Source organism: Cavia porcellus, unplaced genomic scaffold (genome assembly GCF_034190915.1).
Source record: "Cavia porcellus strain 051 isolate PalLab524CR breed Dunkin Hartley unplaced genomic scaffold, mCavPor4.1 scaffold_25, whole genome shotgun sequence".
Taxonomy (NCBI): domain Eukaryota; kingdom Metazoa; phylum Chordata; class Mammalia; order Rodentia; family Caviidae; genus Cavia; species Cavia porcellus.
In genome coordinates this window covers 48,007,796-48,031,799 of record NW_026947508.1, presented here as the reverse complement: position 1 = coordinate 48,031,799, position 24,004 = coordinate 48,007,796, and the positions used below count along the sequence as shown (strand labels likewise).

Below are 24,004 nucleotides of genomic sequence, written 5' to 3'. Positions count from 1 at the left end.
TGCCCTTCCTCCATAAGGAAGGAGAGGAGTAAACATTCTGCAGTGGGGCCCTCCCACACCTAGCCCTATATTCTTATTTGGCTAGTCCTGATTTTTATCTTTCATAATAAAACTGTAACTATAATTATAGTACTTTCCAAGCTCTAAAAATTAACCTAGGGAGTCATCAAACCTGGAAGGAGGGTCGCTGGACACTTGAGATTTAAAGCCAGTGAGCAGTGTGCTGGTCTGGCTGAAGCCTTGACTCACAAGGTCTGCATCAACTCTGGTGGCTTGTGCCAGAACTGAACTGCAGGGCAGCCAGCTGGTGTTAGATTGGTTGGGGATTAAAAGAGAATATCATATTTTTTTCCTTGTGACTTGTAAATGACAAATTCCTTAAAAGCAAAATTAAATGACATGCAATTCTGCCTTCTTTTGCGGGATGATTTTAAGGGATGATATAAAGTACTTATTATTGGGTTTGTACATTTATTTATTTTAAAAAGTTTAACTACATAATATCTATGCTGTATAATAAAAAGTTTGGCTGATCTTTGTCCTGAGTTATCAGATTTGGGGGGGGAGGGGGTGTACCAAAGATCGAACTCATGACCTCACGCCTGCCAGGCAGGTGCTTAAGCCACTGCTAAATCCCCAGCAAATTATCTGATTCTTAAAGACATGTTTCCATTCTGATCTCTGCAAAGAAGAAATTTATTTATATTCCTTTTGGCTCCTCTAACAATATAATCAGATAGTTTCAAAAATCACCCTAGAGAAGACAGCATCACAAGGCAGTTAGAAAAGATACTGTCGGGCCAGGGAGTTTAGCTTAGCAGCATAAGGGCCTGCCCTGGCAAGCACAAGGTTGCGAGTTTGAACCTTGGTACCACAAAAAAAAAAAAAAAAAAAAAAAAAAAAAAACCAGAAAAGATATTGTCAATTGTCAATTACTAAGAAATTAACAAGCAACTCAATTTTCAGATGCCAAAACTGGCATAACTTGATCTATGTGCCAAGTGCCTGCACTTCCAAAGCTAACTTTGGTCACGACCCCCTTGCAGAAACCATTTTATCTGTGCCATATCCTGTACTCAGCACCACTCTCATCCTCAAACCACTCAGTGTGATTTATGGTAAAGAAACACACGATTCTAGTAAGTACAATACAATAAATGCTGTGACAGAAATGTTATATAGGGCCCTACTAAAGCACAAAGATGTGCATTAAATCCAGATACCAGAAGATAAATAAAAAGTGGGAGCAAGAAGTTTCTGGCAGAAGTAGCAACATATGTAAAGCCCATCAGCTGTCTACTGAAGCAAAGGCAAAAAGGTTGAGAGAGAATGGACAGCGAGGATGGAGAAAAAAGGGCAGAATAACAGGGGTCAGATGGTGATTACATTTTAAACTGAAAAGCAAAAAACTATGAAAGGGTATTAAACTGGAGTATGACATGATTAGGTCTGTATTTCAGCAAGAAAGGTGTAGTACTCAAGAGGAATGATAAAAGGCATCACTAAAACAATAAACCAGTGAAGACACTGGGATAAATAATCAAGGCAAGAAACAATAAAGGCTAAGGTAAGGAACTGGGAGTGAAAAACAGAGAGAAAAGATAAATTCAAGATACTAAGAAGACAGAATCCCCAGAACATCATCCCAAATCATACACAGACATATGTAACACAGAATCTCTGATGACTGCTTGGCAAACCCAGAATTCTCTTTATCACTGGCCAAGCAATATCTAATACAAAAAGTTATTATCTAAAATTTCTAAACTAAACCCAGAAGGCTCTTTATGGCTGAGTCGACTTTTAAATTATAAAAATATGGGCTGGGGATTTAGCTCAGTGGCATAAGTGCCTGCCTTGCAAGTACATGGTCATAAGTTCAATCCCTGGTACCGACAAAAAAAAAAATTATAAAAATAACATCCAGAAATAGCATTTGCCTGTTCAACATACTTGAGAATTTATAATATATAAGAGAATATACACAAGAGCAAGACACTCATGTCTTATTCACTACTGTAGCATCAGAGGATTGGCTTGCACGTAGAAGGCTATTAAATACATATTTGATGAATGAGTGAAATTCTGTAAGAGAATAAATAAATGCCTGTTTAAACAAGGAATTAAAATAGAGAAGGACATAAAAACTTTGGTCTATGGGGAAAATCAAAAGCTCCTTTTTAAAGTTTAAGAAACTTATAACTGTCTATTCCTCAGCATATCAATACAATTTCTTACAGTTTCAGGAGATCACAAATAGTAGTAAAATATAGTCTGTGAGGAGTACTGACAAAAGGGTGAAATCATTAAAACAAGTTTTAATGTTTATGACTGATGCATGCTTGCATCTGGTGATACTACTATACTCAGTAGAAATTCTCTTCTTACAACACAGAGACAGGACCCAACCTAATTAAATTGAATAGGTTGAACTGGTGAGTAATACCACTTGAAAATTCGAGCCAAGAACACATCACTGGAAAACAGAACCTAACTAAAGAACAGTCATATCAACAACAAATTCTCTATTCTATTTGACCTCAACTCTGCATACACACAAAACAGGAACATGAAAAGACTTACAGGATACAATGAAGGCAGTCCTAAAAGAGAAGTTTATGGCTATGAATGCCCATGTAAAAAAAATGACTCCAAATAAACAAAGTAATGATGAACCTCAAGGTTCTATAAAAATAATAACAATCCAAACCCAAACCTACTAGAAGGAAGGAAATTATGAAGATCAGAGCAGAAGTTAATGAAATTGAAACTAAAAAGCAATACAAAGAATCACTGAATCAGTTGGGTATGGTGGTGCATGCCCGTAATCCCAGCACTGGGGGGAGGGGAGACTGAGGCACCAGGACTGTTGCAAGTTCAAGACCAGCCTGGGCTACAAAGTAAGCACAAGACCAGCTTGAACTGCACAGTGAGACCCTGTCTCAAAAAGAAAAAAAAAATCAATGAATCAAAAGAGGTAGTTCTTTAAAAGAATAAACAAATTCTTAGCCAATCTTACCCCAAAAATCAGAGAACACCTAATTCAGTGTAATTAGAAAAGAAAAAGGTAAAATCACAATGGACACCACCTTTCAGTGGTGCAAAAATCCTCATCAAGATACTAGGAAACAGGATGTACCCCTCAGGGCAAGAATGACTCAACATACACAAATCAATAAAATCACCACATCAAGAAAAGCAAGGACAAAAGAGAAAGTTTTTGAAAAAATCCAACATCCATTCATAATTTTTAGAAAAATCCCAAAGAAAATATGTATAGAAGGACCTTATCTCAACCTGATAAAAAGCAATTTATGACAAATGAACAGTCAACATCACATTAAATGGGAAAAAAGCTGAATGTTTTCCCTCTAAAATCAAATTCAAGACAACAATGTCTACTACCAATACTCTTGTTTACCATACTACTCAAAACATTAGCCAGAGCAATTAAGAAAGAGAAAAAAATAAAAGGATATGTATAGGAAAGAAAGAAGTCAATTACTTGCACATATGATTTTTTTAATATAGAAGAAACAAAAAATTCCACCAAAAGATTTCTAGAATTACTACAAGATTCAGCAATGTACAGGATAGAAAATTACACAAAAATCAGTAGCATTCCACCTTACTTTGTTGGTGGAAATGTGAACTAGTACAACCACTATGGAAATCAGTATGGGGATTCCTCAAAAAACTAAAAATAGAAATTTCATTTGGCCTACTTATTCCCCTTCTAGGTATCTTCCCAAAAGAACTAAATATATCCTATTACAGTGATGCATGTATACCAATATTCACAGTAGCACAATTCATAATAGAATCTTGGGAGCAGCTTATATGTCCATCAACAAATGAATGATAAATAAAATATGGTATTTACACACTATTCTGCCATAAAGGATAAATTTGATTCATTTGTTGGAAAATGGGTACACCTGGAGACCATAATGTTAAGGGAAATAAACACAAAAATCTTAAATATTGTGTGGTTTTTCTTGTCTAAGAAACCCAAAGTATAAATAAATTATATAGCAAAATAAAAGAAAGTTATTAGGAAACAAAGAGATAGATCTTTTGCAAATGGGAAGGGGACCAAGAGATGCTGCGAGAGGGGGAAGGAGATGTGGAAAGAATTAAATGGGCCATGTACCTTTACCAACTACTCACAATGAATGCAACCATTATATATCACAAACAGGTACTAATAAAAAGAGAGAGAAGCAGTAAGGTTTGTCCTGAGATTTGATGTGTAGGTAGATAGATGTTCACAATACAAGAGAAATATGGATATTCTAGGAAAATCTGGGTATAAATAAAAACACATAAACAACTAGTAAACGGTACATGGGGAATAACCAAATTCCTTGGTGAGGCTAGATATTGGGAGTATCCAAGGAAACAACAGGAAATGAGGCTGACAAAGTAGAATTTGACCAAATTTTCAGGTACCTATTGTCACATTGGAAAGAGCCTGAAACTAACATGTACGCAGTAGGGATTAACTGGTGTTTTCACAATAGCCTTGGGTCTTCCACAAAACACCCTGAGATGTGGGGAATGGAATTAAACATTGATCAGTTATGCATGTGTTAAATTAAAATACCAATTTACAGTCAGGAGACTGTGGAAAACTAGGACCAGCATTTCATATTAGTTAGTGATCCATTCTGGTATAAAATATTTCTTGGTATTTTGTTTATTACATGTGGCAAAATTTGTTTGTTTTAATTCAGAGACAATTCTTATGTTCCAGGTTCTAAACTGAGAGCACTAAGCATTAAGAACACAAAGGTAAGAGAGCTCTTATCCTCATTATATATGCCTACATAATGTTGCCACTCACAGTTTAGGCATTTTAAAATTTCTGTACGCCCCATATTCCACAGCTGTAAAATGAAAATAAAAAGCCAGACCTGGTGATGCATGCCTATATAATCCCACCACTCTTGAGACGGAGGCAGGAAGATGATGAATTTGAGGTCAGCCTGGGATACATACGGAGGCTAGCTTCAACTACTACATACTAGCAAAAACTTTTCTCTAAAAAAGGGAGAGAGAGAGAGAGAGAGAGAGAGAGAGAGAGAGAGAGAGAGAGAGAGACAGAAAGAGAGAGACAGAGAGAGAGAGAGAGAGAGAGAGAGACAGAGAGACAGAGAGACAGAGAGACAGAGAGAGACAGAGAGAGAGAGAAAATGCTAGTTCAATCTGCCTTACAGGGCCCTGAAAGGGATTAAATATAAATGTACATACTCAGCACAATGACACATTTTGGAATTTAATAAACCTAGCTTCCTTTGTTATCTGGCAGTTACTTTTCTTTTATTGTATGGCTTGAGTGTGCACCCCAAGGCTTCATAAATTGGCATGTAGTACTCACTGTGAGGTATTAAGAGAGGAGAATTTAATCAGACTATGGTGTTCAGCAGTGGGGTTTCTGGGAGATGATTATGATTAGGTGAGGTCATCAGGGTGAAGCTCTTATAATTGAAGCCCGGTGGCCTTAGGAAACGAAGGGAGACTGGCAGACACTGACCCATACGGATGTTCTCATATTTTGTCTTATGATGCCCACCACCACCTGGGAACTCTGCCAACTCTAATCTTGCTTTTTCATACCTATGCACCCAAATCAATCCCTTTTCTTTGTAAGTTACCCAGTCTATGATAATTATATTAACAGCACAAGAAATGGACTACCCATGTGGTATGGCTTTCATAGAGATACTAGTGATAAAGCATTAATCCAAATCCCAATAAACCAATTTTGTTCAGCAAGCACTGAGGACCTGCCATGAGCCAGGCACTGCACTTAGCACTAAGGATTTAAAGATTTTTGGTCTGTAGTAACATCTGGTATAATTTTACTTCAGATAGTAATATCTGGATATTAATATACTTCAGGATATAAGTAATTATTTTAATGGAGTACAAGTTAGTGACACTAAAGTAAATGAAATCCTTCTTAGTTAACTAATGTGCACTTTACAAATTTACTTTTGGTGCTGGGGCTGAACCCAGGACCTCGTGCATGTTAGATACATGCTTTGCCACTGAGATGCACCCCTCAGCCCCAGTTATATCTTTTAGTACTAGTTGCTCAGGAAATTTTAGACTTCAATGTTATTCTAAGTATAAACTAACTCCAAAGTTGTCAAAAGGAATGTTTGTTTTTTAGTTTTTCAATTTTCTTTTCTTTTCTTTTTTTTTTTTTTTCTTCTCTATACTGGGCTGTGAACCCAGCGCTAGGCTTGAGCTTTCAATTGCCCTGCTTTAGATTCCCAGATTATGACTATTAACAGCATACAACAGCTTTTATTTTTAACTTTTTACTATGAATGTATATGTGTGGTACTGGTAGTTAAACCCAGGGCCTTCACACTGAGCTATATTCCCAGTCTTCATTATTTTTTATTTTGATACAGGCTCACTAATTTGCTAAATTCCCCTGGCTGGGCTGAAACTTATGATACTCTGGCCTCAGCAGGCATCAGCTTTCTTTTTTTTTTTTTTTTTTTGGTCTTTTTGAGACAGGGTCTCACTGTGTAGTTCAGGCTGGCCTTGAGCTCACTTTGTAGCCTAGGCTGGTCTCAAACTCACAAGGATCCTCCTGCCTCAGCCTCCTGAGTGCTGGGATTACAGGCATGAGCCACCACGCCCAGCTATCCAGGCATCATCTTTCTATATGAAAAATAAATAAATAAAACTTCTAGGGGCTGGGGATTTAGCTCAGCGGCATACGCACCTGCCTTGCAAGTGCACAGTCATGAGTTCGATCCTCGGTACTGATAAAAAGGAAAAAGACAAAAAAAAAAAAACCTTCTAGTTAATATCTTTTAGACCCTTCACTTGCTTTTCAACTATACAGTGACATATTATATGATAGGCTAAGCTTACTTTTCATTGTTGCATATCTCTGAAATACTTACGGGTTATTAACTGAGTGTTTATGGTTTTTCCATCCAATTTTTGCAAAGTGTTCAACTTTTGTTCCTGTGGAGGAAAAAATGTTTATCACTGTTACTCTGTTGCTTATTAACCAACACACAATGATACTCAGTATTGTGCTAAATATTTCCATATTTTCTGTTGCACAGATATTGGTATTAAAGATTCAACCCTGTGCCAGGGATTTAGCTCAGTGGCATAAGCATCTGCTTGGCAAACGCCAGGTAGTGAGTTTGATCCCTCGTACTAAAAAAGATTCAACCTTGATTCCTTATGTACTTTTCACTATTAATCTTTGGAATATTAAATGTACTGGATAAACTAAGACACACCTGAGAAGAAAATAGTTCAAATTTCTCTTTTCAGTAAAACTGCGGTTCAGTTTCAACAATAAAAATGCAGTCTGGAGCCTCAGTGGTCTACAGTAGGAGAGTGCTGCCAGCAAGTGCAGTTTTCCAAACACCCTAACGCCTCTTGGCTGACTACACAAGTCACACCCACCAGGGCCCCAGAGATATCTTGTCTTCTTTCCCTTGCTTATGCTAAGGTCTTAAAAAGAATTACATCCTTCCAAGACGCATGTACACTTCTAAAACTTCTAACAGAAATTATAAATATGTGTCAAGAAAACAAAAGCAAGTACACCAAGAAGGTAAAACTTACCAAAAAAATTATATTCACTATTTTTAAAAAAACACAATGAAACAGGCTTTGAATTCTCATTTCGAATTAGAGGCCCAGGAAGGAAGAAGTCCACTAATCAGAACCAGTAATGTTATAGATGGCACAGTAAAGTAGGAAATTCCAATTTCATTTTTATCTCTATATTCTCTGTCAGAGAGGATTATTTTCAAAGCAGAAATGACACACATACAATAGAGCAAAACAAGGAGGAGGAGGAGAAAAAAAGGAAAGGAAGGGGAAAAGGGAGGGAAGGGGGAGAAAAGATTCCACACCGGTGGTCTTACAGCAGTAACAGACATTGATCTGGAGACCAGTATGAGCTCAATAAGAGCAAGCCAAATTACAATTTTTTTGTGACTGAATTGACTGTCAGCTTAAAGTAACATACTGCCTGGGTAGCAACAAGACAATTAAGTTGCTCAGGACATCTTTCTGGACAAGACAAAAAAATACTGTAGTGTGAGTTTTGGTTTTTTCTTTTTTTATTATTTTTTGATATTACTTTTTTAAAGAGGGTTCTTCTGTCAAACAAGATTAGATGGGTTGAGGCTGGGGATTTAGCTCAGTGGCATAAGCACTTGCCTTGCAGGTACATGGTCACGAGTTAGATCCCCAGCACCAAAAAAAAAAAAAAAGCAAACCATTAAATGGGTTAAAGAAATTTCCTTCCTGTAAGACATTTGGAGCTCTCCCCATTGTATGAAGCACTTCCTAACTTATCTGATCCATGTCACAGAGCATCTTATGAGCCTTGTGTCCTATAAAATACTCTCTGAAAAATAACAGGCATTGGTTAATGCCTCAAATCAAAGAAAAGGCTAGCACTAACCCTTAAGCTCAACTGTGCTTGGGTTAACATTTCTACCCAAAACTGGGTTATGAGATTGAAGGAACTCTCAGTAAACCTGAAGCTGGGAGAGGCTGCTGGATCCAAATAGACTTCACTACAGTTTATCAATGCAAAGGATGTAAAAATAAATTAAATGTCCACTTGTATTCTTGAGCCTGCAAAACAACCTGAGAAAAGGAGCACCAACTGGGATACAAGCTAGGAAGTTCTGTTCAATTTCTAAGCCCAATGACACTTACCAGTGTGATGTGACTAAAACAAAAGCTTCATGTGGTCACAGTATCGAAATTTGACTAATGATGTGTCATGAAACAAGTCTCATGAGAAAGAATTAAAGAAAAGAGAAAGAATTAAGCACAAGAACAGGCTTTTAGATACTTAAAAGGCCATGAGTTGAAAAAGGCTTGTACTATGAAGAAATAGAAACCAGACCATGCACATAAACCATAGGGGAAGAGACTGGAGTTGAACATGAAAAGAAGCAGTAACAATTATAATAACCACACAAATGTGGCCTCAGATGGTAGCACTTTCCTTGTTATAGGAAGTACAAATGTTTTACTGTCTCCTTAGGTTTACAAGAAATTTACACATGGGTTGGTAGGAAGAGGAGCAGCCAAACTATAAGAAAGTATTCAGTATCATCTCCAACATAAGAGGTGCTGATTTCTTTCTTTTTTTTTAAATTTTATTTAAAGAAAGACTAAACAAAACAGAAAATGGGTAGAAATAATACGTATATTCACAGAAAAAAATAAACAATAAGAAATCACTAGTTGATGTTACATATTGTCCTTTTACAAATAGTTGTTCAAGATACAAAGTGAAACATATAAAGTAGGAATTCAAACAATGAGACTCCAAACAATTCGGTTCAACTATCCAACAAAAACTTAGTAATATGGTTGTCAATCATATACACGTAAACATACATGCAGTTATCTATATCTTTTTTTTTAAATTTTATTTAAGGAGAAAAGAAAAAAAGCAGAGAAAGGGTACAAGTTATACAGATTTGCAGAAAAAAAATGAACAGTAGGAAATTACTAGTTAATGGATTACATATTGTCATCTTAGAAATAATTGTTCAAGTCACAAAATTAAAGCTTGTAAAGTGGACATTCCATCAATGATACTGCAAACAGTTCTGTTCAATGATCCAATAAAACTCTGTGATATCATATTCTATCTTATACACTTAAATATACATGCAGTTATATAGTTTAGAGCACTTTCTTTTCCTCTCTTTTGTACAATGACTATTACACATTTTGGGTTTCATTGCTCTCACGGTTCTTATTACTTTTTTGGAAGAGAGTAAAGCCAAATGTGACATAACAGAACAGAATCGGTCAAGTCAAAAGGGTGGACATAATAGATAATGTGAAAACATAATACAAGGTGATCAACAATGGTTACCATAATGCCTCCCTCTATCTCTAATAGAATTGCCTATACCATTAGTTATAATACAATTGAACAAAACAGTAAAGAACAAAACCGACAAAACCAAACCATTGGAGACATTGTAGGTCTTCAAAAGTAGATAAAAGTCAATGAGAATGGGCGTTATAATGAATCTCATTATCTTCACAGCTGATGCCTAAATTTTCGAACCTGATACTATCCAGCAAAACAGAATAGGGGAACATCAGTTAAAAACCAGATGGTGAGAGTAATACAGGGCTTTAAATCGAGGTAATGGAAAATCAAAGTGGGTTACTATAATATATCCTGTTATTTTTTTTCCTTTAATTAAAAGGATAAAAATTTTAAAAAAGTATTAAAAAAGTAAATAATGGAGTGGAGATTGAGATAAAAGAGGGCATAACAACGAAACAGCACAGATCAAAACATAACCATTTAGGCAGAATAGTGTTTCACCACCAGATAATCCTGACCTAAAAGTAGTTACCATATTGTCTCTTTCCTTGAAATCCTTGAGTACAACTTCGTATACTGTAGCATTAAGTATATCAAAACAGTGTAAAACCATTTAAGAGAATGACAGCATTACAGAGTATTTAGAATCGACTAACAGAAAATGAATAATGGTTTCTGTATAATCTCCTTGTCTTTAAAAGGTTTTTGCTTATACTATCGTACATAATAAAATCCAGTAAGATACAACCTATTTAGACCATTGGAGACAGAAGGAAAAAAGCTAGATGAGACTTCAAAACAAGATGATACTAAATCAGTATTACCTATTAAGATGTCATTTTCTCCAAAATAGCTGTTCCTATCATCCAATCTTCTCTGCCTCATTTCTGTTGAGCTCTTATTCTGTCAGTAGCTGTCAGTTTGTCTTCTTCACTTTGTTCTCTGCTCCATTAGTTGTGGCCTCCACTATTTCTGGATTCTTTGTATTTTTCTTTTTTTAGAATATCCTGCAATACTCTCTGTAGAGTTGAATTGGTGGTTGCAAATTCCCCCAGTTCCTCTTTATCCTGGAAGCACCTTGTTTTTCCATCAATTTCCAGGGACAGTTGTGCAGGATATCTCAATCTTGAATGGAGATTATTATCTTTCAAAGCTTGAATTATTTCCCCCCACGCTCTTCATGATTTGATGGTTTGTGCAGAGAAATCTGCTGTAATTCTGATGGGTGCTCCCTTGTAAGTGGTCTGTTTCTTGTCTCTGACAGCTTTTAATATTCTGTTCTTGTATTGAATTTCTGGAATTTTTATTATTATATGCCTGGGTGTTGCTCTGTTTGGGTTGTAGGTAGCTGGGGTCCTGTATGCCTCATACATCTGAGTATCTTTACCTTTTGCTAAATTAGGAAAATTCTGGATTATTTCTGTGAGTAGCTTTTGTAGTTCATTTGTTTGTGTCCCTACTTCTTCTTTTATGTTCTTAATCCTTAAGTTATGGATCCTCTTATCATCTTCTTGTCTTTGTATTATTGCTGTTTGTTTCTTTGTTATTTTTAAGAAGTTTTTCATTTCATTCTCCCATATTACAATTCTGCCCTCCAGTTCAGATAGTCTGTCCTTAGTTTCTTTCAAGCTGTTATGCCAGTCTTCGATAGACTTCTTAGTTTCTTGGTAGTCCCTATGAACCTGCTTCACGTATTCTATGCTTTCCCTGTTTTCTCCATCAAACAATTCTCCCCTCTTTTTCTGTTCTTCCATTCCACCATCTGTTTTTTCTTGGGTGGGGCTTAGCATTTCTCTAACTATTTTGCATACTTCTAGCTTCAGGTCGTTGATAACTTCATTCCTGAATTGGTCTATGAGGCTCTCTATATGGTGCTTTATGTGTATTGGTGCGGTGTCCGCTATTGCCTGTTTCTCAGAATTGGGGGCCGAGGAGCCTTTCTTGTTGCTGCCTCTTCCCATATTCTCTGTTCCTTATATATGCAAGCTTATATGAGAGGCCCAGCTTCTCTCCCTGTCAGCCACAGCCTGATCGAATTGCGCCGGTTAGGTGTTCCCACTCACCGCTGCGCACCAGGCAGCCTACGCGGGGGCCCACCCCTCCCGGCCTCGTCAGGCTCTGAGATCTGGTTTGGGCCAGCCTACGGGGTCCACCGGCAGCCTCACGCAGGCCAGGCACTTTTCACCAATCCCGCCCGAGAGGGGAATGTGTGGCTGGAGTCGCCACCGCGCCCTGCTCCCGCAGGACTGCTCGGGCCCAGAAAGTCCACTGGAGTCAAACTGTGGTGGAGTGTCAGTTTCTCTCACTCACCTCGCCACAAGTCAGAACATGCCTCCCTGCCCGTCCTGTTTTCGACTCCGTTCGCAGACTCCCGTTCTCAGAGTTTCCGCGCTTCTCTCTCCTTGCCGAGCCGATGTAGAGGCAGCCAGCCACTGCGCGGCGAGAAACCCAAATCGCGGCTTCCAATGGCACAGGGTCCAGCCTCAGCAGCGAGACTTTTCTGTTCCTGTTTTAGCACCAGGACTGCATTCCAAGTTGGTTTCTCTCAGCCGAGTTCGTTACTGAGTCAGCAGAGCATAACTCCACCTGCTTATGTCTCTTTAGTCCGCACCATACCTGGCTTCTGAGCCTAGTTTTTCAGAGAGCCTCCGGTAGTTGCTGTTATCTGTCTGCCATGTTCTCCCGGGCAGCCAGTTATCTATATCTTCATTTATGTTGAGATTAAACAAACTAAAGCAGGCTAAAATCATTCTGAACAAAAAATAATAGTATTGCTGGATTTCACATCATGACACTCCAGGATCAGCACTGAGTACTGTAGTGTTTTTTTTTTTTATTTTATTTAAAGAAAGACTAAACAAAACAGAAAATGGATAGAAATAATACATACTTTCAAAGAAAAAAATAAACAGTAAGAAATCACTAATTGATGATTACACATTGTCCTCTTAAAAATAGTTATTCAAGATACTAAAGTGGAGCATATAAAGTGGGAATTCAAAGAGTGAAACTGCAACCAGTTCTGTTCAACTATCCAACAAAAACTTAGAAATATGGTTATCAATCCTATACACTTAAACATACATGCAATTATACACATCTTCAATTATGTTGAGATTAAACAAACCCAAACAGGCTAATATCACTCTGAAGAAAGAATAATACTATTGCTGGGTGTCACATTATGACACTCCAGGATCAGCACTGGGTATTTTAGTGTCTCTTTTTCTTCAAAATATTTGTTCATTTCATCATGTGTCATAAGATCAGTTCTCATAAACTGTTCTTACGATTCTGCACATGCATGAGGCTTAACATGTATTTCTATCCTTTCTATATTAGAGGGAGAAACAAAACAAAGTAAGACAAAACAAAACGTATTCCTATAAACACATGAAACGAAAGACATATAAGACCTTTGTACAAGGAGTGCTACAATAGTTCCTGTGTTATCTCTTGTTATCTTCAACAGAATTGGCTATATCATCAGACATAGTATCATTGAATAGATCAGTACATAACAGTATTAATAAAAACACAACTTTGTATATAGTATAGAACTTCAAAAGTCGGCAGTTATCAAACCAGAATGTGTATCGTAGAGTCTTGTCATCTTCAGTGTAGTTGCCTATACTTTCAGACTTGATACTATCAATCATATCAGTTTTGAATAAAATCTTCTCTGCCTCATTTCTGTTATGCTTTTTTTTTTGCCATCAGTTGTCTGCTTATCTTCTTCATTCTATTTTCTGCTCCAGTCATTGAGGCCTTCTGCCACTGTTCCTGGAAACATAGTACTTTTCTCTCTCTCTAGAATGCCCTGCAGTATTCTCCATAGAGTTGGATTGGTGGTTGTGAATTTCCCAAGTTCTTCTTTGTCTTGGAAGCATCTTGTTTTGTTTCTCCATTAATTTCTAGAGACAGTTTATCGGGGTATATCAATCTGGGATGGAGGTTATTTTCTTTCAGGGCTTGGTATATTTCACTCCAGGCTCTTCTTGACTTGATGGTTTGTGTCGAGAAGTCTGCCATTATTCTGATGGGCCTTCCTTTATAGGTTATCTGTTTCTTATCTCTAACAGCTGTTAATATTTTGTTCTTATATTGAACTTATGGGATCTTGATTATTATATGCCTGGGTGTAGCTCTGTTTTGGTTGTAGGTGGCTGGAGTTCTGTATGCCTCATATATCAGAATATCATTTCCTTTTCCTATGTTTGGGAAGTTTTCCTTAATGATTTCTGTGAATAACCTTTGTAGTTCCTTTGTTTGTACCCCAGTTTCTTCATTCACATTCTTTACTCTCAAGTTATAGATCCTTTTGTTGTCTTCTAGCCTTTGTATTGTTACTACTTATTTCTTTGTTATTTTTAAAAAGTTTTCCCTTTTATACTTCCACATTACAAAACTGTCCTCCAGTTTGGATAACCTGAGTTTCTTTCAAGCTGATTCACCATCTTTCCATAGTTTTTTTTTTTTTTTTATCAGTACCAGGGATCAAACTCATGACTGTATGCTTATGAGGCAGGTGCTTATGCCATTGAGCTAAATCCCCAGCCCCATCCATAGAGTTTTTAATTTCCTGGTGATCTCTTTGAATCTGCTTCATGTATTCTATTTTTTTTATATTCTTCATCAAATGGTTCTCTCCATTGTTTGAGTTCCTCCCTTCTTCCATCTGTGTCTGCTTGAGGGGTATTAAGTATCTCTTTTATTAATCTTATATCTTGCTTTATTTGGCTCAATATTTTACTTTTGAATTCGTCTATGAGGTCCCGAAGATATCTCTTTATGTCCACTGGCACTGTGTTTGATATTGCATGTTTGCTGTTCTCATTCTCCTTTGTATTTACCTGCCCTGGGTCAATGTTTTTCAGGGTTGGGACCTGGGGACTTTTTCTTGTTGCTTCCTCTTTCCATCTTTTTTGCTTCTTCCAGGAGGCCCCAGTTTTTCTTTGTTGGTTACAATTCTTCTGAAGTGTGCTGGCTACATGACCCTTCACAGTGTCGTGTGCTAGTGAGTTGCAGACAGGGAGAGCATAGGCTGGCCCCTCCCCTTCGGATCAGTCAAGCTGCTGTGGCCTGCACTGTATTACTTTGCATGGCCTCCCCTCCAGGTGGCAGCGGCTGGAGCGCAGAGGTGGCAGTGGTGGACTTTGCGCCGCCTTCCCTCTGGATCAGCGGTGGCGGCAGGAGCAGAGGCAGCCAGTGGGTCCCAAGTTGCTCCGCTCCCAGTCTCTGGCGGCCGCAGCAACAAGTCTTGCTAGCAGCCTGGAGGTACCGGAGGCAGCAGCTGGAGCACGGCAGCGCAGGGATCAATCAAGCTGCTATTGCCTATACTGTATTTCTTTTGCGCTGCCTCCCCTCCACATCAGTCAAGCTTCTGTGGCCTGCACTGTCAGTCAAACTTCTGAGGCTTCACTGGGTTAGTGAGGTTAGTGTGTGCCACTACTATAGGGACTTGATTTTGGATAACTTATTGGCTCTCAGCCAGGTCACGTGACCCAGGCCTAGCTCACTCCACCAATCCCGTTCGTGAGGGAACAAGTGACTGAAGTCACTGCTGCCCCTTGTACTTGCCAGTCCTGCCGGGTCCCAGAATGTCATCCATCAGAGACCCCCTATTTATGCAATGGCTCCACTCCCGTCACTCACCATAGGTCGATGTAGGCACCCTGCCAACCCAGCTCTCCTTTTGGCTCGCCAACCCCCGAACTCAATGTCGAAGCAGCGGGACCTCAGACGGCTTGGCAAGTCATGGCGGTACCTTGGCAAGTCGCCGTGGGACCTAGGATGGTGGCAAGTCACCTAAATTTCTTCTTGGGATGAGAGAATTCATCTCCCTCTGTTTAGGGCTCCCCACTGTGTATTATGTTGAATTCTAAGTTGACTATCTCAGGGAGCCTGTGTAGCCATCTTTGTTTTCTATCCACCATCTTTGCTCCTCCTGAGATCCTCTTTGATTTCATTTTTCAGGGTACTGTAATTTTCACTGGATAGATCTTTTCCTTCCTTTGTTAGATTGATTCCTAAGTATTTCATTTTTTTGGATGCTATTGTAAAGGGTGTGGTTTCTCTTATCTTCCTCTCAGTAAGTTTGTTTGTGTAGAAGAATGCTATTGATTTTTTGAGTGTTAACTTAGTATCCAGCTACATTACTGAATTTGGTTATTACATCTAGAAGTTTTTCAATGGAGTTTTGTGGGTCTTCTATACAGAGTATCATGTCATCTGCAAATAATAATAGTTTAACCTTTTCCTTTCCTATCTTTATTCCTTTTATTTCTCTCTCTTGTCAAATTGCTCTGACTAGTATTTCAAGCACTATACTGAACAGGAGTGGTAATAGTGGACAGCCTTGTCTTGTTCCTCATTTTAGAGTGAAAGCTTTCAGTTTTTGACCATTTAATATGAAGCTGGCTGTTGGTCTGTCATAGATGGCTTTTATTAGATTGAGGTAGAGACCATCTATTCCAGTTTTCCATAGAGTTCTTATCATGAATAAGTGTTGGAGTTTTTCAACAGCTTTTTCTGCAGCTTTTTTGCAGAAATTTTCTGCAGATAATTATGTTACTCTTATATTTGACTCTACTGATATATTACGCTTATTGATTTGTATATGTTGAACCATCCCTGCATTCCTGGAATGAATCCTACATGTCATGGTGTGTAATCTTCTTGATGACTTGCTGTATTCTGTTTGCAGGATTTTATTGAGGATTTTTGCATCTATGTTCATTAGCGAAATTAGCCTATAGTTCTTTTTTGGTTGGGTCTTTCTCTGGTTTTGGTATTAGGCTAATAGTTGCTTCCAAGAATGAGTTATGGAGAACTGCTTCCCTTTCAATTTCCCTGTAGAATCTGAGGAGTGTCGGCATTAAGTCTTCCTTGAATTTCTTGTAGAATTCAGCTGTGAATCCATCAGGACCTGGACTTTTCTTTCTTTCTTTCTTTCTAATTACATTTTCAATTTCATTAACTGAAATTGCGTTATTCAGCAGTTTCTGTTTTTTTTTTTTAATTTGGCAGTTTTATGCCTTCTTGATTCAGCTTTGGTAATTCATATGCTTCTAGGAATCTGTCCATTTTTCCTGTGTTATCAAACCTACAAGAGTAAAAGTTTGCTAAGTAAGTATTAATGATCTTCTGTATTTCCACAGGGTCTATAGTGATTTTGCCCTTTTCATTCCTTATTGCCCAAATCTGAGTTTTTTCTTTCCTTTAATGATGTTGGCTAGGGGATTATCGATTTTATTTATTCTTTCAAAGAACCAACTCTTTGATTCATTAATTCTTTGTATTGTTTTCTTAGTCTCTATCGCATTGACTTTCACTATGATCTTCATACTTTCTTCCCTTTTTGGGCTTTGGCCTTGACTTGCTCTTCTTTTTCTAGATGTTTGATGTGTAGCACCAGGTTATTTGTATTCGTTCTGTTTTCCTGATGTGGGAGTCCACGTCAATAAATTTCCCTCTGAGGACTGCTTTCACTGCATTCTATAGGTTCCAGTAAGATGTATTTGTATTTTCGTTTACTTGTACATATTTTTTATTTCTTCCTTAATTTCTTCTATAACCCATTGATAATTCACGAGTATATTATTTCATTTCCATGTGTTTTTGGAGTTTTTACAGTTTCTTTTATCACTAATTTCCAGCTTTATAGCACTATGATCAGATAATATGCATAAGGTAATTTCAATTCTTTTGCATTTACTTAAGTGTGTTCTGTGGGCTAATATATGGTCTATTTTAGAGAATGTCCAATGTGCTGCTGAAAAGAATGTATATTCTGATGCTGTTTGGTGGAACACTCTGTTCACATCTACTAAATCCATTTGTTCACAAGTTTGATTCAATTCTGTTATTTATTTGCTGATTTTCTGTCTAGTTAATCAGTCTTTTTGTGTCAAAGGTCTCCCATTATAATTGTTAAGGTCTCCTATTATAACTGTATTATTGCTTACTTGATTTTTCATTTCTATTAATATTTGTTTTATACAGCTGGTTGCTCCCATATTTGGTGCATATACATTTAGGGTTGTTATCTCTTCCTCTTGAAGTTTTCCCTTAACTAGTATGTAGTGACCTTCTTCATCTCTTCTGATCACTCTTGGTTTGAAATTCACATGATCTGCAAACAGTACAGCTACCTCTGCTTTTTGGGGAGGTTCCTGTTGCACTAAGTATTATTTTTCATCCTTTGACTTTCAGTCTATGAATTTCCTTTTGAGTTAGATGAGTTTCTTGTATACAGCACATGGCTGGATGTTGTTTCTTGATCCATTCTGCCAATCTGTTTCTTTTAATTGGTGTATTGACACTATTTACATTAATGGTTATAATTGATATATACTGGCTCATTTTTGTCATGTTGTGCTTCTGCTCTTGGCTCTTTACCTTTCTCCTCTCTTTAATTGTCTGCCTTGCTTAGTGGCTTTTTTCTGTTGGTATTCTTGGAGTCTTAGTTGTTTTTATGTCTATCTAGAATATCTTTCCGTATTCTTTGCAGGGTTGGTTTGGTGGTCATGAAGTTCTTCAGCTGTTCTTTGCCATGGAAGTATCTTATTTCTCCATCAACTTTGAAGGACAGTTTTGCAGGTACATCAATCTGGCTTGGAAGTCATTTTCCTTTAGGATTTGAAATACTTCACTTCATGTTGCTCTTGACTTCATTGTTTCTGTTGAGAAGTCTGCTGTAATTCTGATGGGCTTTCCTTTATAGGTAATCTGTCTCTTTTCTCTAACAAGTTTTAATATCCTGTTCTTATATTGCATTTCTGGGATATTGATTATTATATGTATGGGTATAGATTTATTTTGGTTATGGCTAATTGGAGTTCTATATGCTTCACTTATCTGCATGTCAGTTTCCTTTCCCATATTTGGGAAATTTTCTGTTATTATTTCTGTAAATAGTCTTTTGAGATCATTTGTGTTATCATCTTCCTTTTCATTTACATCTATCAATCTTACATTATTTTTCTTCACATCATCTTGCAACTGTTATTTCCTGATTCTTTGTTATTTTTAAAAGATCTTTCCTTTCTTGTTCACTAGCTGCAATCTTGTCTTCTAAGTCTAAAAGTCTATCTTCACATTCATTCAGGCAGTTTTGCCAGCTTTCAATGGAATTTTTGACTTCCTCTGTATCTCCCTGAATCTGTTTCATGCATTCCATTGCTTTTTTATTTGTTCATGCAAGGTTTCCGTCTTTTTGCAGTACTCCTCAATTTTTTTTCACTATATCTTCTTTAGATGTGTTCAGGATTTCTTTTATTATCTTTATCATTTCTTCCTTTACCTGGGAGATTATTTCTGATCCGAGTTCCTTTACAGCTTGCAGTTACTTCTTTACTTCAGTTGCTATCATTTCAGAAGTTTAAGGTGTATGCCTATACTTTGCTCTATGTCTATGTCTCATAGGTTTGTTTGGGTTGGGCTGGAGGTTTGAGATTACATTTTGCTTTCTTGTTTTTTCATTTTCCCATATTTCCTGGATCCCTAGTGGCACTTAAAAGGCTCCCCAGATGGTGAGTGCACACTGGGTGGACCATCAGCTCTCCCCATATGGCTCACCAAAACTCCCTGGCTGCTTGAGGTCACTGGGCAGGTTCTGTGTGGCACAGTAAGGCTGAATGATATGTGGAATATACTGAGCAGGCTTTCAGCTCACACCGCGTGGCACACCGAAGTTCCCTGGCTTTTGGGGGGATCTCTGGATGTGGCTCTACCAGATTCTGAGCAAAGACCCGCCACTACACCACTAGGTAGGGATCGCTGTGGCAGGCTTCAGCTCAAACACACGCAGGGGCTCCCAGTTACCTGAAACTCACTGGGCGAAGACCCGAGTGATGACCTAGAGGTCCCGCACTGTTTGGGGACACTGGGTGAGGGCCTACCAGGTTCCAAGCAAAGTCCCGCAGCTGCATAGCTAGGGTAAGGACTGCTATGGCAGGCTTCAGTTCACACTCGGTGGCTCCTGACTATCTGGAGGTTGCTGGGTGAGGCCCAGCTAGGACTCAAGTGATGACCTAAAGGTCCCCGCACTGTGTGGGGATGCAGATTCCAAGTAGAGTCCCATGGCTACACCACTAGGTAGGGATCTCTGTGGTGGGCTTTAGCTCACATGCCTCAAATCTATTATTAAGAGCTAGGAATATAGCTCAGTGGCAGACTACTTTCCTACCATGCACAAGGCTCTGGGTTCAATACCAGCACCACACTATATACAGACTGCAAAAAAAATCTACGTACACTTCAGCAGTTCGTTGTACCAACAAATATCTGGAAGCTAACAGCCACCATTCTGAGCACCCTTGTAATTGTGGAGGCCAAAGGTAACTTGTGTTGATCCCAATAAATTTAATATTAAAATAGTTATACAATTTTTTTTTCCTTATGTGTGTGTGACCTATACACATATTTTAGACTCTGCATAGGATCAGAAACAAGTTTTAATCTCATTACAGTGGGCCCTTCACTTATGGATTCAATACATTCCTAAGAGTTGGTTATAACTTGAGGTGTCAACTGAAGGTTCAGGCTCCTCTACGCAGCCTTCAAAGTCTCTCTCCTGTACACAAGCAGATCATAGAAACACATTGCCCAGATTTTTCAATTAAGCCCATCCAGAAAAAGATGTTGCTATGTTCCTTTCAGAATTCTTTAAGTGTTAAATCTGTATCTGAGACCTCTGGAATTACAAAAGGCCAACATTCAGGTCAAAACTCAAGACCTTGGTCTTAAGTTAAAAATAAATTCCAGTCATAACCCAAGTTGTTCATCATAAATTAAACCAAAAATTCCAGATGTCCCCAAGTGAGCCTGATGCCACAGGCCCAAAGACAAGCCACATCTCCCAGTGAGCCCAGAGGAGAAGAGGTCATATTCCAAGGCCCTGACACCACTCCAGGAACACTGGTGAGCTGCCACCCCATACCTCTCCACCATCATGGGAACCTCAGAATGGAGGATTCCAGATGCCTCGCCCAATCCTCTGCACTGCAGGACAGGGAGCCAGTACAGAAGTGCCCAGGGCTCAGCAACTGGCTGATTTAGAGGAACACAGGAAAATGTTAAGTCGAAAGAACAAAGTGCAATCTCAGATCTCCAGTGCACCCAGAAGTAGTCCAGGAGACATGGGCACAAAATAAATTAGAAGGCAAACACCTGAAATTTCTGAAATGATGGCAACTGAAGTAAAGAAACAACTTAGGGTTTATATCATTTGATTAACTTTGCATGATTATATCTGGTAGACTGAGCAACTATTTAGAGGATAACAATGTACAATATAGTAACTTGTTGATTTTCTATTGTCTTGTTTTTGAAATCCAAGATAATTCCTATCATTTTGTTTTATTTTATAGTTTTGTTTTATTCTCTTAAAAACAACTAAAACTAAAATTCCAGTTATAACCCAAATTGTCAGGCCAGTCATAACTCAAACGTTCACTGTATATTCTGAAATTGATAATTCTTATTTTATAGTTCATGATTAAAGAGATAAAATTTGTGCTATTTTTCTTTTTTTTTTTTTTTCTTGAGATATGGCTTTACTGTATGGTCCAGACTGGTGTTGAACATAATACATAGCCCAGACTAGCCTCAGATTTACAGTAATCCTTCTGCCTCAGCCTCCAAAGTGCTGGGATTACAGGTGTGCATCACCATCCCGGGACAGCGCTATTTTTATTATTTTAATTTCCTACTGTGGAATATCATAGGTATTTCCCTAGAAAATATATACTACTTTCAGTCAGAGATAATTTCTTCTTTAATCTAATTAAAAGATCATTTTATATTTTATATATCCTAATATTCTTCAGAGTTCTTTAATAAATACTTTTACTTTTTATCTCATGTACGTAAGAGGAAGCTCAAAAAGTTTTTTTTGACGTACCATATTTTTCCATGTGCTCTTTTCCAGCAGACCCAAACATCTGAGGAGCAATTGGGTGGGAAGACAAACCATATTTATTGATCAAGACCTCAAGATGTTTATCAGTGGGAGCGGCCCTATCTGGAAACTAAAAGAGAGAAGGAAAAAGCAAAATGTAATAATTAATTGGCAAAGATAAGTGTCTCTTTCAAATACTATAATAGTACCAAGGCATTTGCTTATTCTAAGCATAGTAATTTCTTTAAACGTAACAGCTTTACTTTACAAATTTCATTCTAAAAAAGTATATATATATATATATAAATGTATGTGTATATATACATAACTTTTAAACATCTTTGATTTTGAAACATATCTTATGATCAATAGCATGTCTTGGTGTAATTAGTAGCATTTTTCTCTGACACATAAAATAATACTGTACCTTAAAGGTGATGTTGTCTAAGACTCCATGAACTATGATAATGAGATATAAATAAAAAATAAGGAACTGAAAGGCAAAGTTTTAAACTAGAGTAATTAGAAGAACTCCATTATTTTTAACAAAAAAGAATGTGTTCCCTCGATCCCCATGCTAGAATCAAACGAAATTTTGTATTTGGGTAATGACCCACAGATAATATTGCTACTTATCAACTCCCTCACTTGAACTTAATACTGTTATTAACAGTAAGTACTTATTAATGACAACTTTAATTTGGTCATTTGAGTTTGACTCTCAAGAAGCCATCAAAACTAGAAGTAAAGACAAGCTGACACTGAGAAAGGTACATGAAGCCTATGGTTGCTGGCATTCCAATGTCTGGTACAGCTACCTGTGCCATCAGTGGCCATCTGAACAACTGGAACCTCTTCAGATACTAGTTCACTTCTTCCCTGAGGGACAACCAGAGTGCAATGCAAGTGGCAGTATTCTCTGGCTGCTCAAGCCACAGTATGTGGTCAACATTCTTCTGTTGCAGGGTCTCAGCCAGTTCTTTTAGGGTGGTATCACCAGGGATCATGTGGACCACTTTGTGCATGCACCACAGTTCCTGGAGGTAAGCTGTGGCGTGCTGGTGGTCGCAGTGGAGATGCAAGGCCACAGTGGCTGTGTGAGAAGCCTGCGCTACCAAACGCCTGCCAGCCAGGAGAACAGAGCCTGCAATAGATCTTTTCTTAACACAAAGTATTGTACCAAGATCTGTAGCTCCTCCCAAGAGGCCACTACCTTCCTGACCACCAAAACAGTCCAGTAAATTTTTTAAAAATGGTCATTGTGAATATAACCATCAATCTACGGCTTTGCAGGAAAACACAGGAAGAAGAAAAAAAGATAAATGATCAAGGAGGTAATCTTTCAAGAGTGTTTATCATGCATCCAATATGTGGTAGTAACTGCTCAGCACAGGAGATAAAGGAGGTGAACAAATTATCTAATGATTTTGTTTATTTGTCAAATATATATAAGGGAAGGGTAAAGGAAAATACAAACAAGAATAAATTAAAATGTAAATAATAATGATATAAAGAAGAGTAAGTCCATAAGAGTTTGATAAAGACTGGTAGTGCAAAGCACTGCTTTACAGACAACAGTCAGGGTAGGTATCATAGTGACATTTAAGCAGAAACACGAAGGAGTGTGGAGTAAGTCACCTGGATTATCTTGGGCAGATCAAATGGCAGAAACATGCTAGGACAAAGACACAACTGGGGGTCCAGAAAAGTGGCTGGCAGGATAAGGATAAAGTGTTGCTCAGAAAATGCAAGTACCTGTTTCCACAGTTCCAGAGCAGATGATCACAGCTCCCCTGTAAATATTCCACAGAAGGAAAACTCACTGGCTTTTATCAGTTAACTTGGCTGGCTCTGGCCCTCTATGTATCGCCCACACTAGCAGACAGCCTGCCACACAGTGAACAATCCATAAGTAACTGCTGAGTGCATAAACCAAAGATTTTTTGGTCTACAAAGTATTCTAAAGGGTATATCATTTAGTCATTCTCCTTTATGAAGAAAAAACAGGCTTAAAGAAAGAAAGTGTTAGGGGCTAGGGATTTAGTTCAGAGGGGCTGAGGATTTAGCTCAGCAGCATAAGCGCCTGCCTTGCAAGTGTATGGTCGTAAGTTTGATCCCCAGGAACGATAAAAAAAGAAAGAAAGTGTTATGCACTTGTATTTTCAGCTCTTAGAATAGTGAAGCAGAAGGCTTGCAAGTTTGAGGCTAGTCTGGGCAACACAATGAGACCTTGTTTC

The 24,004-nt window shown here is 38.0% G+C and overlaps 1 protein-coding gene and 1 pseudogene across 1 annotated transcript in view; both read right to left on the bottom strand.

The window, feature by feature from the left end:
- Positions 1-24,004, bottom strand: part of Scp2 (sterol carrier protein 2) — a 179,510-nt gene that overhangs the window by 82,033 nt on the left and 73,473 nt on the right. The window contains exons 6-7 of the mRNA XM_003460957.5: positions 21,771-21,897; positions 6,930-6,993 (exon numbers count right to left, since the gene is read on the bottom strand). Coding sequence (XP_003461005.1) covers positions 6,930-6,993; positions 21,771-21,897 — 191 coding nt within the window. The remainder of the gene's footprint in view (positions 1-6,929; positions 6,994-21,770; positions 21,898-24,004) is intronic.
- Positions 21,911-23,007, bottom strand: LOC106026372 (putative peptidyl-tRNA hydrolase PTRHD1; annotated as a pseudogene).